At 37.9% G+C, this 19,299-nt stretch overlaps 2 protein-coding genes across 2 annotated transcripts; one reads left to right on the top strand and one right to left on the bottom strand.

Moving 5' to 3' along the window:
• The first annotated feature begins 15,819 nt into the window (after positions 1-15,819).
• Positions 15,820-17,126, top strand: LOC133999849 (dexamethasone-induced Ras-related protein 1-like). Its single transcript, XM_062439175.1, has 2 exons — positions 15,820-16,163; positions 16,274-17,126. The coding sequence occupies exons 1-2, from the start codon at positions 15,893-15,895 to the stop codon at positions 16,795-16,797; spliced, it is 795 nt and encodes a 264-aa protein (XP_062295159.1). The 5' UTR covers positions 15,820-15,892; the 3' UTR covers positions 16,798-17,126.
• Positions 17,127-18,159: 1,033 nt separating this feature from the next.
• med9 (mediator complex subunit 9) lies at positions 18,160-19,026 on the bottom strand. The gene is made up of 2 exons (XM_062439231.1): positions 18,930-19,026; positions 18,160-18,696 (listed from the first exon to the last, which is right to left on the bottom strand). Exons 1-2 carry the CDS (start codon positions 19,007-19,009, stop codon positions 18,477-18,479), a joined length of 300 nt encoding a protein of 99 aa, XP_062295215.1. The 5' UTR covers positions 19,010-19,026; the 3' UTR covers positions 18,160-18,476.
• Between the last annotated feature and the right edge of the window lie 273 nt (positions 19,027-19,299).

The following is a 19,299-nucleotide window of genomic DNA, read 5'->3' as shown; positions in this document are numbered from 1 at the left end:
TCCTTGTTAATGTTAACAGCAATAATAAAATGTTGTGTTCTTTTTAATATGAATAGCTTGGATGGTGAGTATTGTTTTGTTGAGGTGATGATGAGACAAAATGAGAACCTGGGACATAAATAAATAAAACAAAATCTAGCAGAGGATGCTAGGAGGGGCTCTGATGTCTTATCTTTTATAATAAATTGCTGAATAAATTGCTAATAAATTGAGAAAAATGATACACATAGAGTGCACATAGAGTTGTGAATTTAATCTTAAAGGGAAATTTTAAACTGGCGTTGTATCATTACAATTTGGGTTGTATATGAACAATGTTTAATATCCCTCCATGTTGCCTACACCCAAAGCTCCTCACTTATTTGCTAGGAAAACTCAAAACAAATCATCCAGCTAACTTTGGAGATCAGCCTAAGACTACAAACTATGTTTCTGCATTTTCTGCAGTTGTGCCCTCAAGAACAGTAAAATATGGGTCTCCCAAAACACTCCCATCTACCATGTTACGCTAGTGATAGGGAAGGCAGACACTAAAATATCATACTAAATACTTTAAAATATCAGTATATATTTGACTGGCACATTGCATTCTGGTTGTTGTAGGATTCCCCCTTAAGTATGATATGGGAAATCTACAGCTTTCACTTCATTTTCTTTGTTCATTGGTCACCAATTTCAGAACAAATTGTACATTTCTAATACATAGGTGACCTAGTTTTAAGAAATCATATTCACAGTAGTAATTTTTCCTTTAAATCTAGAATACAAAAATCTCAAGATACCAACTTAATCCCTGAATTCAGATGTTTAATTTTTGAATGTTTCTCACATAGCCTCAGTGTGTGTGTGTTTTTAAGACAAACATGAATGACTATCTGTGTCTTTGCTGTGCGCGTTGTAAAATGATTGAATATATGGACATCTTCTCTTTACCTCTGTATATCTGAGCTTATCATATTTTAACCAAATATCACAGTTATTTCCTGTTAGTTATTGTAATTATAGATATTCAAGAATACATCAGTACAGGTAAGTGCTCAAGTGTCTTTAATCAAGGCTTCTGTGGATTAAAGTGCTCAAATGATCTGCAGATGTGCTAAAAACACAGTTTCTGGGGAGTGATAATACATGTCATTATGATGATTAAAACAAGATAGCATTGCACGTATAGTGCTTAATTACAGCTCATTATAAACCCAGCGAGATAATTGTTATGGTACATCTTGTACGTACAAAAAAGAACACGTTTTGACTTTGTCACATGCACACGGTGGACTAGTAGTGGGTAGATGGAAGACTGGTTAAATTAATTAATGTTTGTTCTGCTGTGAACATGTATACCATGAATGTGAATGAGTATACAGTAGAATTTGTAACACTTTGAAAATATTTAATTTGTTATCTCGCACCCTTTTTCTTTGTACATTGCCTCCAGCAAATAATATGTTTATATTTAGCCATGCTGTTGGTCAGTTGGTCTGACCACTATTGACATTTTGTAGCCTACAGAAATGAATGCATTGTGGGCATGCTGCCATGCTGGCATTAGAATTTAGCTCAAAGCACAAGTCAGAGAGTCACTACCATGGCTCTAGACTATTGTTATTGATTATTTTGGTTAACACGTGGTACAGATGTGCACAAAGTAAGACATTAAAAGTGCACACACGCATATATATTTATGCATAGATATAATGAAAAGCTACAGCTGTAATTTTCATTGCCTGCAAGTCTCATAGCTGTTTCAATTACAGCTGCTATTACTTTACTCGATTGTAGGTGGCAACATCAACCATCATACAGTGGGATTTTTCCAGTAGGTGGCAACAGTTCCAATGTGTAGAACTGGTCTGACAATGACAGAACAGCTCCCTTGTGGAGAACCTGCAGCCTGCTCTGTATTAAAAAACATGACAGTATCATTCATTTGACGTGGGATATGAGGGATATCCCACTAGTGCCCCCTTACAATCCACTTGTGCTCTCATTCAAACCAAAGGAATGCTGCCACATCCATCATCCTATTTTATAGGGATGACAATAAATTTGACTTGGACTTGTATAGGTGCAGTACATACAGAAACGTCCATACACTCACCACACTCAGTAGCACACACACCAGCAAACCTTATTGACCTGTGTAGCCAATGCTCAAAATAAGAAAATGTTCATATTGTCGCTGAGAGTGCTATTTAATTCTACAGTATAATGGTTGTTCTTGTGTTGAATGGTTATGTAATCTTCGTTACACCATGTCACCAATAAACAGACAAACAGAATGCCACAGACTCTGGTCTTCTTTGATCTTCAAAGGCTCCGAGAAAATCTATGAAAAATGAGAGCGGGTGGAGGCGTGCCACAGCTAGTTTTGATTAACCATTACAAGATAGCCACACTAATCCTGTTTAAGTGTAACATCAAACACTGTCTCTCTGTGTTTCACTGCATCCCGCCTGATCCACAAATATGCTTTTTCTGGCGTTTCCAAGCAACACAAACTGTTGCCAATGTCACAAATGCCATATGTAGTTCTTGCCATGTCTTTTCCAGTTAGATTACATAACATCTGACACATTGTAAGTGGAGTAACATGTGTCATTAAACCTTTACTTATTTATGAGCAGGCCCCACAGTGACTGTGGGAGGGCAATTCATTGCTGTATATGTTTATCTTCCTGTCCATTTATGTCTTACATACTCAGTGCTCTTAACCATAAACTTAACCACCTGATCATGCATATACATTGCATGTGAAAGTGTTAACAAGGTGGTCACACTCAAATTTGAATCTGATTTCAAAATTCACCACCTGCCTTACAACATCAGACCGCTTGTCAGCTTCTGTATCCAACGCTTGTAACAGAGGGTGTGCATTGTGTAAATTCACATAACATATTGTTTGAAGAAAGTTTTTCATGAAAAATGATTTTCCCATGCAATATCCCATTCAATTCAAGACACCATGATTTGGGTACCCAAGGAGATGCTGACTTCAGAACCTTTACATGATTAAATAATAAGAATAAGAATAAGAATAAGAATAAGAATAAGAATAAGAATAAGAATAAGAATAAGAATAAGAATAAGAATAAGAATGAAAGTTATTGATTGCCTCATATATTTATAAATAACAGAACAACACCAGTGGGAGTAATACGAGTGCGGTAAGTGGCACACACTGCCTCCGAGCAATCAGCCATCCAAACACTCCATCAGTATTACTGTATGTGAAGTCAATACTGTACAAGGACAAGAAAATCGTGACTAAACTGCATGCTTTCTCTGTTTGTCCTTCTCTGGTTCTTTTCAAGACCCTGAATAAAAAGAATCGAAACAAGAACTACTCATTTCTCCTTTATCCCGATGCTTTCAATCTGCTGGGGTTAAGAGAGCTTTGGATACTAAAATGGTTGAGCAGCGGTTCATTTCTTTTGTCTTTAAAGTATAAGCAGTTAAATCCTCCCCTTGGCAGCAACAACAATATATTCTCAACGGTGTGGTTGGATACAGATCTGTACCTTTTGTATGCATTAAGGCTTAAGTAGCCAGGTTCCTTGAGGTCAGAGAATCACTGGGTGCACAGAGTTATTAGTCGAGCGGGGATGTTGATCACTATCATGATCCATAAACATGCTTGGTCAAATTAAGATATGAAGCATAGTCTGAACACAAAAGCTGCCATGACGCAGAGTGAACTGAGATGACTCATGGGTTCAGGTGAGAACTCAGGTAAGAGATGTTTGTATGAGTTCATACAGATACATGTGTGCATGTGTACATGTATTATGTACATTGCCTATATATGTTTGCACCAGTTCATCTCTGCATCCTTTCTCACATTGGAGAACATCAGTTCCTCCAGGTTCATCCCTGGAGTCATGGTGGACTCTGACACACTAATACACTCAGAGCAGCTTGGACCAATTATACATAATTAGCACGGTGCAGTCGCTAGGCTAACAGGCAGCCATTATTGACCCAGTCTGTCATTTAGTAAGCACACTGTGTACTGTGGCTGTTGGTAATGGTTGTTAGAGGCCAAAGAGTTCCAGTTACACAGTGAAACACAGATAGTAGCACACAGTCTTGTGTTCCCTCGCTTTGTCACATGGTACAACAACTTACTGAAATTACTGCATGCCACATTTAGCAAGAACATAAGAGGACATTTTATTTCAATGATTTACAATCCCTTCTACGTTTTCCCTAAATTTGTTTTTATGTGTACAGACCTTCATTGGTGTTTATCTTGAGTCGTCCTTGAATTTAGATGGCAAAACAAGGGCAGTGAAGCAGACAGGCAGGGATGGCCTTGTCTTCTTATCACTTAGCTCACGGCCACTCACTCTTATCTTCATCCTGCCTTAAATATCCTGCAAACCCTTAAAACAATATCATCATTAGACTAAACAACTGGTTCCTAGATTAATATTTTCTAAGTTTACTGCTCCAAACCTGATAAAACCCTCAAATTACACTGCAAAGTATCACATCAGTAAAATCAAGCAAAAAAAGGGACCTATGTCTCCAGGAAAAAACGATTGAAAATTATCTTACAGTGTATTTAAGAGCATTCATAATGATTGAGACTTTCACCTGAATTCAGCCAAAGAGACTTTTTTGTGGAAACAGTTGGTTATGTACATCTATGTATGTGAGTTCTAATCTGATCTTTATTTTCCTGACATTCACTTCTTTGAGTGATTACAAAAACAGAATAGAAGTGTTGTTTTGATTAGAAAAAATATATCAAGGATCATTTGAGTAGAAGTGAAAATCAACATCAGAAATGTCAAAAATGCAATATCACTGGCATGGTGGTATTATGATGTCACATAGTCATGTGAACCAATCAGGATTTCAGCAAGATCCTAATCCAAATTTGACAAAAACTGTGGGATTGTTTGTTTATGTTTCCAGCCCACTGTCATTTTTTAAATGTAATCTTTATTTAATCAGGTAGCCTCATTAAGATTGAGATTTCTTTTTCAAGAGAGACCTGAGAACAAGCAATATTCATAATCAGGAAAGCACACAACCAGTAAACAATCAACAAGGAATTAATAAGAACAGTTAAAAAAGTCATAGAAAACATCAGATAATACAGGTTTAAAATCTTTAAAGGGAATGAAATACTCCAGTGTGAGGGCAGTTTGCAGTTCCCTGCATTTAAAAGGTACATAATACCTGAAACCAGTTCGGCTAAGATTAGTGCATATGAGATTTCCTGTTCCTAGATTGTGTACTGTACAACATTTAAATGAGAGAAGAGATGACAGTTAGTTTGGAAGCTTCAACAGTAAATCTATAAAGAAAATAGCAATGATGAGAGCGAGTAATGCACTATGATAAACAGGGTTTAGCTGCTGAATGGGACAACATGACAGTATGTAGGGTATCTCCATAATCAAGTACAGACATTAAAGCCAACTCTACAGTAGTTTTACGATTTGAAAAATACAACCAACTCTGATTTAACCACATCTATGCACTCCTGATGAAGTTGGTTAGCAGAATTCCTCTCTTTACAAATAAACACTAGAAGTGTTTTCTTTTCAGACTTTAACTTTGATTGTTCCATATTAAATTGTGAGTCTTCATGTCCTTTGAGCTTGTGTTCTCATTGTGAATATCACTTCACAAATTTTATATTTATCAAATGATCTGTTATGATAACATCTGAGTCACCCTGCTGCCCCCTCCGGTACCTGTCCACACATTGCCATTGTTTGGTTTAGTCGTCTTTCTGCACAGCTCTTCTTAGTTTAGTCATTAGCTACTTCCTATGAATATATATCTGTTCACCTTGTTTGTTTCTTAATGTTATTCTGTTCCTGCAGCAGCTTTGCCCTTTCTGTTCCAGTACAGTATGCCACCTCACCATCAAAAACTTTCTTATTCCTGATTGTCTGCATTTGGGTCATAACATTAATGATAGGACCAGGGAGTAATCCAGTAGAGTAATATTAGTTGTTGGAGACTCGGGGCTTGAGACCATGTGCACTCTACTGTGTGCACTGTGCTTGACCAGTACTAGAAAGAAGATACAGGGAACATGCACACACTGCACAGAGTGTGGTAGTGAGGGGTACAAGGGAGGTGTGGCAGCATGGCCTTGTGTTTTTATATTTTTTTATACATATTTTAAGAAATGGCTGCATTTATATAGTGCTTTTCCACAGCCCATTACAATTGTATGCCCCAAATGTTATTGGTTTTTCTTTTCACTAAAACATGGGCATATTTTAGATAATACACAAAAAAAGACATGTCTTCTAAAAATAGGCATCCCAAAGGATTGACTGTTTCTCTAACTAACTGTAGGTAAATTGAGAATTTGAGGACTGTTAAAGTAAAGTGGAGTGCAGGACCTGCAGACAGATTTACAGTTCGTAGAAGAGATGAATGGACGTTGCTGATTTTTCTGAGTGCAGTCTGCAAATTTCAATCACAGCTACTATTTACTCTGTATTCTAAGAAGCAATTACTTTGGGACATTATGTATCTTTAACTCTGACCTTGATGGAAAATATGAACTTTTATATACACCAACCTAAGCTCCACTTCAGTTGCTGGGCAGTGCAACCAAAATGAATGAATATAAAATGATTTATTGAATGACATTTTGCAGGACACCATTTGGATGGGGAAAGGACAGCATGGGATAAGGAAGCAGTGTAGAGACCATACACTGCTGGTGGTACAAACGGGGATACAAAGGTGAGGAAACATGCTGTGAACAGCAGGAGACAAGCTTTTCTCGTTGTGGACTAATTAGCTGAATAGCAACCAAGAGCTGAGAGGAAGTCTTACTGCAAGCATATACACACCTACCCTCAACAGCCACTGTGATAGTCTTATAATGCTGAAAATGTTTCAACATGTAATGTTGATTAAGTTCTTGACAAAAAGAATAAAGGTTAAAAGCTAACTTTGGTTTTCCCAATTGAAATTGGTCTCCAATAGTATATCTCTTACTTTATCTAAGATTTGACTCAGATTTGAAACATGCAGCACCAGGGGTGCTGGATTTATTTCAGCCAAAACGTGTTTTAAGACATTTTTATATCCATGTTGCACGTAGGCAGACAGCTGTAGACTAAAGGCTAATTTATGCTCAATGTTAAATATGTAAACGGATATAGATGGAGCCATTTGTCCATACTCTATGTTCATTTTGTCTGTATTTATACACATTTTCTGAAAGCTTGCAGATACAAACGAATCAGAGCAGTACAATTGGAAAACATGGTGGTAGTGTAGCCAATAGTTCAAGTGAGACAAGGGAGACATGACAAAGACATTGATCCATTTCTCTCACTGGTAATATTAGGGAAAATAATTCTCCATCTACATGTTGCCATGTACATAATGGCCTCACAGACCATTGCCATCTACAGTGCTTCCTCCACTTTGGCCTCTTTCTTAACAGGTACATTAATGACCTCTTCCATCGTGGTCATGTTTGTTGTCAGAAACTTTGAACTCTGAACTGCCCTCTAGTGGATGCCAAGGTATAGGACGCATGGAAGTATGTGGGTTGTAATGGTTCAATTTTTTAAAATGGATGTATTTATTTATGTATGTAAAAGGAGTATAAATGAAGCCTTATGCAGCCTACATACGTGCTAGTCATGTTTTCAATCGATCTAGTGTTAATTACTTATCGCTGCTGTACCACATGCGTAAATATTCACATCACTCTCTCAATTTAAAGACACTTATCGTTTCAACTGATGTGTAATGCTGCAGGTATTTAATAAAGTCAAAGGGAAGAATCTGACACAAAGCTGGCTGTAGACAGCAAACATCAATACTGATGTTTCCACAGCTTCCCAGGTTACGTTTAGTAATCTAACATTTTTCAGACCTGCATGAGTCACATTAATAGCTGTTTGCCTATTTTGAAGGACATTTCAGTAGATTATGTCATAGATGCAAAATACTACAGAAGTGCAAGTAACAAAATACATGGACGTTGGTTTTACCATAGCCCATTGGCTCACCTATTACAAGCGCTAGTGTACAGCACATTAATGTGCTGCTATCAAGCTACATGAAATATGAAAGGTCATATAATTTACAAGGTTTTGCTACATGAATTGAAAGGTTCAATAATAAACATGAATGCTGGCCCTTCTTCTTGTGGTCTATATATATGAAAAATGCTCCCTACATATGAAGAAAGTGCAAAAGGCTCTGGAAATGCACTATTACCATCATTAGAGAGCCTTTGTATCCTTGCAGGATGAGTTTGTTGGGCCAATTAAATGAACACTGATGCATACAGTATGTGAATTTTATCCATCAGCTTTTTATTAGCCCACTAAGGTCAAAACCTCCTGAGGGTGCTTAAGAAATCAAGCTAATAAATTGTGGATTTTTCAATCCTAGGATTATCTTTAATTTAAGCTTTTCAATCAGTGTTCATGACTCAAGATTTTTGCAGAATAGTGATTCAAACAAAGTAAGTAAATAATGGAGTGAAAACACCACGGGATCCATGAGGCACCTTCCTGGTTATTATGTCTAATCAAACTTTAAAAAAGGACAAGAATTGACTAACAGATCAACATGGAGAAAGACATACTCGTTATGAAGGCTGATTCATGTGTCCAACTTGATGGCCACTGTACCGGTGTAGTGAGCATGCCTGTGCATGCAGCCTATGTAATTATTTGAAAAGAACGTGCATATATCCCTTGTTAGCTGAACAGTAGGAATGTCCGTGCTGGCCACTGAGCACTAACCCTCTCAGCAGTTGGTTGGATTGGTATCACACTGAGTCAGAACGAGTGTTGGTTACACAGCGAGGATGTAAACAAAAACAGAGAGAAAATGGGCAGTACAGGCCATCAGTGCAGTGTGTGTGTGCATATGATTTGCTGTAGCTCATCTTGTGTTATGAAATATTTCTTTGTTGATCTTAGTCACAGCACCTGGAGAGATGTTCCCTCTTGCAAGAATTGAAAGTGAAATAATTTCTCTTTTAACACAACATATGCAAACCAACACATCTTGCTGTGTTTAATGCTGTGTCATTTCTGAGTATTAAAGGCATTTTTTTCATGGCAACAGACATATGTGATGAATCTCAGACTTATGGGGATTTTGAAAGAGTAACAATGAATAAAAAAACTATGACAAATAAAGCTTATCCTGTAATTATTTACATTTATACTGGCTAGTATACAAATTATGATGCAAAATAAAAGAATGGCACTTGCCCTGCCTCCAAGTATTTAGGACCTCCACAGATCACTTGCTTTCACTTGAAATCTGCAATGATTTTTTAACTTTTTTAAAGATTTTGTTTCTTTGTTAATTTTTATTTTATTAGCACATACATATTGTAATCATAATTATTATCATTGTTAAATATTTCATGATGACCTATCTTTTTGTACGCTCCATACTGTGTATATGTAATGTGGGATACAGTAAGTGATGAGTAGGATTTAAGCAGGATTAATCACAACAAGGTGTGCATTAAACTATGAGGAAATGTGTGACGTAGCCTTCACACACATCCTGCCTGCCTTTAGCTGATTCAGCATTTTGGGTGTCAAATAGGCATCATTGCAGTCAGCACTTGAGAGCCACCTTTGGCCTTTGGCTTTATGAAATTTAGATTTGTACAACTATATCGGTACTACTTTTTTTACCAAGAATATTTGAGTCTTATTATCATTTAACTTCTTAATCTTAGATATTTCATACATCAGCTCAGTCACTGAGAGTTTATGTAATATTTGTTGGAGGGAGGGCAGGGTAGCTGGTGGGGTAGAGTTTAAATGTTGACATAACTGCCTGGAGGGTGGTGTACTGATGTTTTTAATATTTGATATTACGTGTGCGTGTGTGTGTCTGTGTGTGTGTGTGTGTGTGTGTGTGTGTGTGTGTGTGTGTGTGTGTGTGTGTGTGTGTGTGTGTGTGTGTGTGTGTGTGTGTGTGTGTGTGTTAGGTGGAATTAAAAATATCAATCCTCACCAAAGACTTGCTACCTTACTCTCTTTCCTTGCTTACCCCCTCCCTCTCTGTTTTGTCTCTGCGTGAAGCTATTAAGGTTGCGTAAACAGTACTGCAAAGGGCAGCAGCTCACTGACGTCTAAGGTTAAGCATTTATAAGATCACTCAGTGGTGGTCACATTTACCAGTAAAGTAACACAGGTTTGGAATTGAACATTACCTTTCATACAAGTCAGCAGAATGCCTCATGGAAACAGTAAACCAACTACAGCCAATTTTCCAGGAGTGCTTTTCACTGAGCTCCTTTGTCTACAGACTCATAAGGAAACAAATTTGAGATAATGTTACATCTATGTAGTTCTGAATAAAAGGCCAAAGAGCTACCTTAAAACAACAGGTACTGTGTATTGTATGAGAGGCCTTATATTGTTATCATCTCCCAGGGTATACAATTTTAAGGATTCTTATTTTTTCTGAATAATATAAATATAAATTGCATTTCTTTATAGGTATGAAAGAAGAGTATTCATAGAGAATGTTAATTGTTGTTCTTAATTCATTTAAATGTTTGGACAATTTACAGTCAAAAAATGTAAGTTTGACAAAGGGGAACACAGTTAATGAAATACAAAAAAGTTATTGAATTTTTGACTTTGTGTAAACTTTGATTTTGATGGGATAAATGTATCTGGATATTAAACCTTATTGCCATAGTTGCTTGCCTTACATAATAAGATATTTGTAAAGATATATTATGTTTTAAAATAATTTTTTTAAAGTGCATTCCCTGAATTTGTAAGTGCTCAATGATGACACCAAATCCCCAAATATTCGCGTGTCTCTCCTTTCGTTTGCTTCATTAGAATTAGTTTTTATGGATCTGATTGATTCCAGCCAATATTGTGAGGTGAGATCAGGTCTTCGGGTCACACAATCAGTTGTTTTTGCCTGTATGTTGTCTTCTTTTTCATAGTTCATTAGGTGAATAATCACTTGACCAGTGGAATTCCGGGTTGGACAACCTTCTGAACCACAATCGGTTTAATGTTATTAATCAATGCCACAAGTTTTTTTTTTGATAACTCACAAACAGCAGTTGAACAAGAAGACAGAACAACCTGTACGGTCTTCATCTCTTAAAATGCTAAAATTGCATTGATGTGTCAAACATTAAAATATTCTGTTCTGTTTCCCAGCAGAGGGGGATGGGATTGTTGATCAACACTCACCAAAACAGGTCAAGCACAAAAAATCCTAAAAACACGGATGTCACCCTTCTTGTGCACGGCTGGCATATAATTATACAGAGTGATGTTTTTTTCACATAACCTCATGTTCTACGTCATGCAGAGGGGCTGACATCAGTTTGCATGCCACAGATAAAAGCAGAGTTGACAGATTGTTGGTTTATCAAAACATGCAGGTGGTCGGTAAACTAAAGCTGGACTGAAGCCAGAAATCAGATTGGCTCTGAAGCCTGAAGCCTTTGTATTGGAAACCACAGGCTCATGCTTCATTCAACACTTTCCTTGCAAGATGGCCCTGCCTGACACGCAACAGCCCCGAGTCTCACGCCATCTAAACACAGCATGACCCTTCCTTACCCTCAACACACAAGATCAGATGGCCTCTCCTGCACCCAGAAGACAAAATTCATCAATATTTACCTCTCCACAGTGGCAGATTTGATCTCACTGAATTAAACTGAACATTGAACTGATTATGTAGAAAGAAGCCTGATTGTTTGTACAAATTCTTGGTTGTTACAGATGAGGTATCTGGCCCTTTGGCCCCATCCAACCTGGTAAAGTTGACCTTTTTGCATTTTTGTATCTATTTAGTTGCAAGCTGGGGCATCTACACAATTATGTTTCTCAAACACATATCATTTATTGGAGTTTTGTAGCAGTCATCCTGAAAGAGCAGAGACTGTGTCATACTACCTTATCTAGTGTTCTTACCAAGGAATAACACACAGTGCACAGTAAATGTACTTTAACCAAAAAGCCCTCAGGGAGTGCAAACCTCCTCCAAGGCTGCATAAACTTCTAAATTTAAAAATAGTACAAACACATTGCAGCAAACTAAATTTGAGTTCCTACTATCACTTATGTCAGCTTTTACAGCACGTTTGACGTAACTGACGTAATCTGGGACTCACACCTGTGCTAAATCAGTAGAAGTCTATTTATGGTTTTTTATTCATATCTGGATATCACACAGTGATAGGCAGGACTGTCACTCTGGGATTTCAAAGAATTCCAATATCCTTTCTAGGGTTTTTGTGTGCTTTGTACAAAGACTAACTATGCAAAATTCCATGCAGTGTTTCAGAATCATAATCACTGAGTTGTGGTTATTTCAATTGGTAATACCTGTGAACCACATGGAGTTAATTTATGTCACCAAATTTAGTTGGAATTGCACAAATGTGTTCAAAACGTATCTAAAATGTTACCTATAATTATAAAAACAACAAAATTTAAGTTTTTAAAGCGTTTTCATATGTGTTGTGTATGAAATTTTGTAAATCCCTGCAGAAGAAAGTGCTTTGCACAAAAAAAGAAAATGGTTACTAAGGTAAGCAAATACATTTTGGGGGTATTTTAGGGAAAATGACATTCTTGGCTGTCTCACAGTCATAGTTATTAATAGTTATTGTGGAAAACAAGTAAACTCTACAGTGTGTCATGGTCTTTGAGAAAGGGCATAACACATAATAACTTATACATGCACTCATGCAAATATGCTCTTGCCAACTGTTAATTAGACTTCTCAATAACTGCTGATGTGTCAAACATATTATGCACATGTTCGTGTGTGCTGCCTTAACAAGGAGGGTGACGACACGATGCGTAAAATGTAACTGTTCTGTCTCCGATCAGATTTCTAGCATATATACTTTTAAAGCAACTACGTCACTAGTATGTGTGAAAACAGTCAGAATCAGCCAGTGTGTTTTTTCTACTGTTTTTCATACTTCAGCCATGCAATGTTTCATCCAGAAAACAACAAATGAGGTAAAACCGCAAACACAAGCTTCTCTCAGCAAAAAGACAGGTCATTTCTCTCAGACTGCATTTCCACAGTCTGCTGCAGTTGTGTCATCAACCTTTACAATATTTTCATTGAAAAATAAAGAGACAACCTTTTTCCAGTCTCATCTCTTTTAAACTGGATTGGTTCCTAGACAATCAAACTTGGGTGTTTTGGTGTGCCTATACAGAAACCTAAAACAAAATCTAAGATGCAAGTTTTTTGGCACTGGGTCAATCTCTGGTTAAATAAAAAAAACAGTTTTGTTTTCACATCAGCTGTGAAGCGCTATGTCCTCGCAGACGGCAGCAGTATTCAATTTTTTCCAGGCTTTTGTGTCCTCTTCACTAATTGATGAAGGCAAACATGGCTGAGAAGGAAATTAGTCTAATGTGTATGATTGGCCATAGCCTGAGTGGACTGCAGCTGGTATGTTTACTCTGCTTGAGGGCCACGTTGCCAGGACAGTGCATGTGTCGAGGTCCAGCTATGTAACAGAACAGGCTGCAAACAGGCTGGGACACAAACACAGTTGAAGACATGAACGGAGAAGCACACAAACATTGTGTATCAATATTGTGCCTATGAGACGCATTATATTGTGCGTGTGTGTGTGTTTTCTTGGACTGACCCTGTATATTTGCGCCTGAGGTTCAAGATAATTGACAGAGAAAATGTTGATGTTTTTCTTCCTCTGGCCAAACAAATAAAAAAAAGTCTTTGCTGGATAATATCTTACCATGACCTATTATGTGAGCTGTTACCAAGAAATGAAATAATGTGTCAAATTTTAAAAAACAAAACAAAAAACAAACAAAAACCTCTCCAGGCCTATAGTTATAAAGTTAAATACTGTCACTACTTAATGCATGAGGAAAAATCCTTAATTACCTCATAACAATAATAAAAGGTACATTTGATTAATTGATTAATCTTGATCACAATGATCTAAAACACACAGAGGTACATGAGGAGACGTTCCCTTATGGCCGAGAACATTAATGTTTTTGTGCAGGCAGTGTTATAGCAGTGCATTGTAGGACAAACCATTCTGCACGTGTCTTTTTATACACATCGCTGAGAACACACTGGCTTGATTACTGACCAATAGTCAAGGGTGTAGTGGTGGTCCACTCCACCCTGGTTACACAAACCCATCGCTCAAGCCTTGAACAGCCAGGCTTAAGTACACCTATCTGATTTCATCCCTGATGCCCTACAGAGGGCTAAAAAAGGTCATCAGTGTTGGTAAGTTTTAAGTTTCACCAGAAATCACAGTAAATAAATACTAAGACATAGAATTAAGTTTTTCTCAGAGCTGTTGTTGATATTATGCAATATATAGATATAATACTTTACCTTAATCCAATGATGATACAAGTTAAAATCATGGATTCTGATACACTGATAAATGAGAGCCAACTGCTGAATTATCTCAACTCTCTAAAACAAAAGGATACTGTTTTTTGATATAACAGCTTTTCAGTGTTTGTTGCCTCTGTACTATCTATCTTCATTTGCCTGTATTCACCTGTAAAAACGTGTTGATTGTTCACCTGTAAAAAGTTGTGGATACACTTTCTATGTATATGTACACACTTGGCAGCACATAAACATATGGATCATACACATGACTTTCTCCTTCTGGAGTCCTCTTCTTCCTCTCCATATATTTCCAGGTGAGAAGATAATTTAAAGGTGACAAGTGGTTAAGGTGGCAAAGTGGATGAGTCTTGTTTGAGTCACAAACAGCAGGTTCTATCTTTAGACAGTGTGTAGGTTACTTCGATTAACACATTTGAGAAAGTCAATACAAATTGGATTGGACAGCATCAGGCAGCAGTTACAACCAGCTGTTCTCTAGTAGTGCTTCTTTTTTTATTGATTGTGACGTTCGGACATTATTACTTGCATTTATGATGATCTGACAGTAATATGTCGACTAACCTGGCAGAGATGAAGATATTTTCTTAAATAAATAAAGCCATTAAATGCATTAAAAATGTTATTGAACTCTAAAATTAACTTTTAGTCAGTTTTCCTGTGGACTGTGCCATAAGATTGGAGTGACAATGAATAACCGCAATAATAATGAATATGCACAAAATATATCAATTAAATAGCCTATAGTCCGAATAGGTTGACACATAAAGTCAAGCATGTAGTAAAACATGTATCCAGAATACTTGATATGAGGACTGTAAGAACAATAAACACATTGTGACCTCTTTGTGCGTGTGTGAACCGCTGCGTCCTCCACCGTTCTCCTAACCTCATATCCCAGAAGCCTTTTCCTCTGGGAGCGACTGTTTACTGATGATTGAAAAAACGAATAGAAGGTAATTTGACTGTATACTTCTTTAGTGACAATCCCCCCCAAGAATAAGTAAGTGCACGGTTCTGTCCTGTTTAAACTGTTTGGTTTAATGAAATGCACACACTACATCAGTCGTGCGCAGACTGATAAATTATATCGCCTGTTTAAGGTTTTAAAATTTCAAATGACATTATCGCCATTTCATAGGTGGTTAATTCGTGGTAATTACGCATGGAAACATGATGGTAAAAATTAAGTTTTATTTTGTTTTATTGAAAACAAGTCCATATTTTCCCCGTTTACTGTTGGTGAGGGGTGGACAGAGCTGACGCACAAAACCAGCCATAGTAACATTATAATTTCGGGGCAGTCTGCTCCAACTCCCCAAGCTGGAAGGTGAGTCATGACGCATGGGGAGGCGCGGCAAACTTCCCCCATAAATTCCCCAGCCGGCTCCATTCTGGCTTTAGAGACAGAAAGAGGTTAGACCCCTCACATCACAGGAAGGATTTAAGTCCCATCTCTTGCTACACACAGCACCACACAATATCAGGTGCATCTGCTGCAAGCATGATTAAGAAAATGTCACCGCCAGAGAATGAATTCGACATACCGGCCAAGAACTGCTACAGGATGGTGATTCTGGGCTCCACTAAAGTTGGGAAGACAGCCATCATTTCTCGGTTTCTGAACGAGAGGTTTGATGACCAGTACACACCCACCATTGAGGACTTTCATAGGAAATTCTACAGCATCAAGGGAGATGTTTACCAGCTGGACATTTTGGACACATCTGGAAACCATCCCTTCCCCGCAATGAGGAGACTCTCAATTCTTACCGGTGAGTTGAGTTTTGAAACCACTTATTTCTACAGCAGGCAGAGTTTACTGGCAACTGCTGAAATATTATAAATACTTGGCATTGACCTTGTCTATCTTTTTGTTTTCCAGGTGATGTGTTCATCTTGGTATTCAGCTTAGACAACAGAGACTCCTTCGAGGAGGTGCAGCGCCTGAAACGCCAGATATTTGAGACGAAGTCCTGCCTGCGAAACAAAACCAAGGAGAACGTGAACGTCCCGCTGGTCATCTGTGGCAACAAGTGTGACAATGACTTTTACCGTGAGGTGCAGGAGGACGAGATCGAGCAGCTGGTTGGTGGAGAGGAGCACTGTGCGTACTTTGAAATCTCAGCAAAGAAGAACACCAACGTAGACCAGATGTTTCAGACTCTCTTTACCATGGCTAAGCTGCCCAACGAAATGAGCCCCGACCGTCACTGCAAAGTTTCGCTGCAGTACTGTGAGGTTCTGCACAGAAAGTCCTTCAGAAACAAGAAGTGCAAGGACGGGAACGCTTATGGGATTGTTGCGCCGTTTGCGCGGAGACCGAGCGTGCACAGTGACTTGATGTACATAAAGGAGAAAGCTGTGGGAGGCAGCCAAACGAAAGAGAAAGGCTGCATCATATGCTGACCATTTTTGGCCAGTTTGCAAAGACTTTCTCTCAGACTTTCCAGAGCTGAAGCGATGGCCAGTCATTCTGCATACACTGTAGACTTCAGTGCCTCAAGCGACATATAGGTTGAGATCCAAACAGTGCTGAAAACACAGGGCTGATGGCTCATAGCTCATAAGCCTCTCCCTGTAGATGCTCTGAAAATGTTGTAAAATCTGCTACTAAAACTTGCCAAAATGGCACTTTAGAAAAAATGTTTACATTTTGATTTTGATTTTTTTCCAAAATTGGTGGAACTTGAATGTTGCATTATGAACAAATATGAACCTGAATGTGTATTTATTATGTTTACTGTATATATTATGTCAACTTTTGCATAAAAGACAGAATAAAAATACTTATTACTTTCATAGTCTGTCTCCCTCTTCTCTTTCCTCTTAAAGATCCCCTCCAATCGTGCTTTTAAGACATACATATCCTGATTGGAATAAATTGTGTAAAATTACCTTGTTAAAAATCCTTCAAACTACATCTTCACCTTCTCCCTCAGTGAAGAAAAAAAAAATCAAAATTCTAGGAATATATACATTAATTTCAAAAGTGTCACTTCTGTACACAAGATGTCTCTTACTTCACTGTCAAGTCCATTTTCAGTACACTGGAGGCTACATGTAGCCATATTGCACATTTTTTCATATCATACTGGACCATAACTGACACCAAACTTGCGATGTCATGAATGATGATTGTAGGTACATCCCTTAAACTGAGGGCGACCGAGGAGAAACTTCCCAAACTCCAGCATGAAAACATGTGAAATGTGAAACAAGCTTTCTAGTGTCAAACTTTGCACATATATCAGTACAGTGAAGATCAAACATCCAACTAGTAATAAGAACAATTTTTTTGAGTGTCTTAATTATGTTTTAAATACTGCACATCACATTGTGCATCTGTCACTCTTCTAATAAAGCCCTCCCTTTGTCCAGTATGCTGAAATAGAGTCGATTTCACTATATTGGTTGTCCAGCAGTCCACAAGCAGATGAACTAGAATATTGCATGTTAGAATTGCAACATTAAGGCCCCTCAGAGTCCCTCAAACACCCCACACACACTCTATTTCTATAGTTTTAACACAATTCCCTTCAGACTGAGTTGAAAATATTGTATGAGTCTTCTATTGACAGTGCTGGGTGTGTTTGCATTTCTTCCACTGAATCAACACAGGTCCTTTTTCAGGCTATAGTAACACAAATAATGAATACAAATGGAGGTTGTGTCTTACTGGATTGCAGATGTTTCACTAATGACAAATGCCAATTGCTTAAATCATGTGTATTACTGTAAGTTAAAAAAAAAAAACACATTATGTCAATCAACTGTCAATCTTTTTCTTCATTTTATTACAAAATATAAAGCTGAGAAATCTAAGTGAAACATTGGAAAAACACACTGCAGTTGATACAAATAATACATAACAAGATATACAACAGAATCGAAAATAAGAACAAGTCTGGCGTTCAAAAAGACCTTCCAATGCAGTGGAGGAAAACAAATCACTCCTGTTTTTAATGTCCATTTTCTTGAGTCCTGCATTTATCTGCTCGACAGCTGAGGGTGTAAAAAAAAGTCCCTACTGCACCTCGGGTGTCTCTAAACTCCCTGCAGCCAGTGCAGTAATTCATTCTGCAGTTTCACGATGCTTTTGGCACGTCAAACATACACAGGCTCTTGTATTTTTGCAGCAACTGGTTCTTGGTGTGGACCTGCTCCCGAAGCGTGGCCAGCTGATGCTGCTGCTCCGACGGACTGCTATCTATCCCAGGCATGTTGGAGATCTGCTCCCGAGCCTCCTGGATCTTCACCTTCAGCTTAGCCAGTTCTTGGTGGACATCCTGGTTGTCCTTGTCCATGCTATAACAAAGGGTAAAGACAAAGATCAGTTTATAATATGGTATTCGTACATGTTGCTATTTAATGGATTTAGCGTGTTTCTTTTCCAGTTAAGTTAGTCTAACTTAGCTGCATAGCTAATGTTAGCTGAAGCTAACAAACATATTAGCATGTCCAACTATTCACGACAGGAAAGGCGAGTAACAGTTCCGCGGATACACATGTAACATACTTGAACCTGTCAGTACTCTCACCATTTGATAATATCATGGACTAAAGGCAGCAGAGAGCAATCATCGCCCTCTTTCTCCAGCTTTGGTTGAGCCACCGCCATCACGCTCCCTGCTTCGAGGCGCAGACAGTTGACGTCACGTATGATTAGATGACGTCACGCCACAATTAATACACAGGCCAAATAAAGTATTGATTGTTGATCATTATACCCTCACTTCTTATTACTTTGGGAAAATGTATTGTTAAGATTAATTTAATGTGGCATAATCTCTGTTTTCAGATCTATTTGATTAACGTTCTGACTATTTTGACCACATTTTATATTCACAAAGTCTTCAGCTAAAAGCCAAACTTTTCAGAGGTGAAATGTCCATATTAAACAATACTATT

The sequence above is a fragment of the Scomber scombrus genome, chromosome 18 (genome assembly GCF_963691925.1).
Source record: "Scomber scombrus chromosome 18, fScoSco1.1, whole genome shotgun sequence".
Taxonomy (NCBI): Eukaryota; Metazoa; Chordata; class Actinopteri; order Scombriformes; family Scombridae; genus Scomber; species Scomber scombrus.
Note: the sequence above shows the minus strand (reverse complement) of the source record. Positions and strands in the feature narration are given on the sequence as shown.

What these genes read in the sequence shown, in the direction of transcription:
- LOC133999849 (XM_062439175.1), top strand. Translation starts at nt 15,893, where the DNA reads ATGATTAAGAAAATGTCACCGCCAGAGAATGAATTCGACATACCGGCC. An exon ending in GAGACTCTCAATTCTTACCG is followed by an intron (nt 16,164 to 16,273) that starts GTGAGTTGAGTT and finishes TTTGTTTTCCAG; the next exon opens with GTGATGTGTTCATCTTGGTA.
- med9 (XM_062439231.1), bottom strand. Translation starts at nt 19,009, where the DNA reads ATGGCGGTGGCTCAACCAAAGCTGGAGAAAGAGGGCGATGATTGCTCT. An exon ending in GTCCATGATATTATCAAATG is followed by an intron (nt 18,697 to 18,929) that starts GTGAGAGTACTG and finishes CCTTTGTTATAG; the next exon opens with CATGGACAAGGACAACCAGG.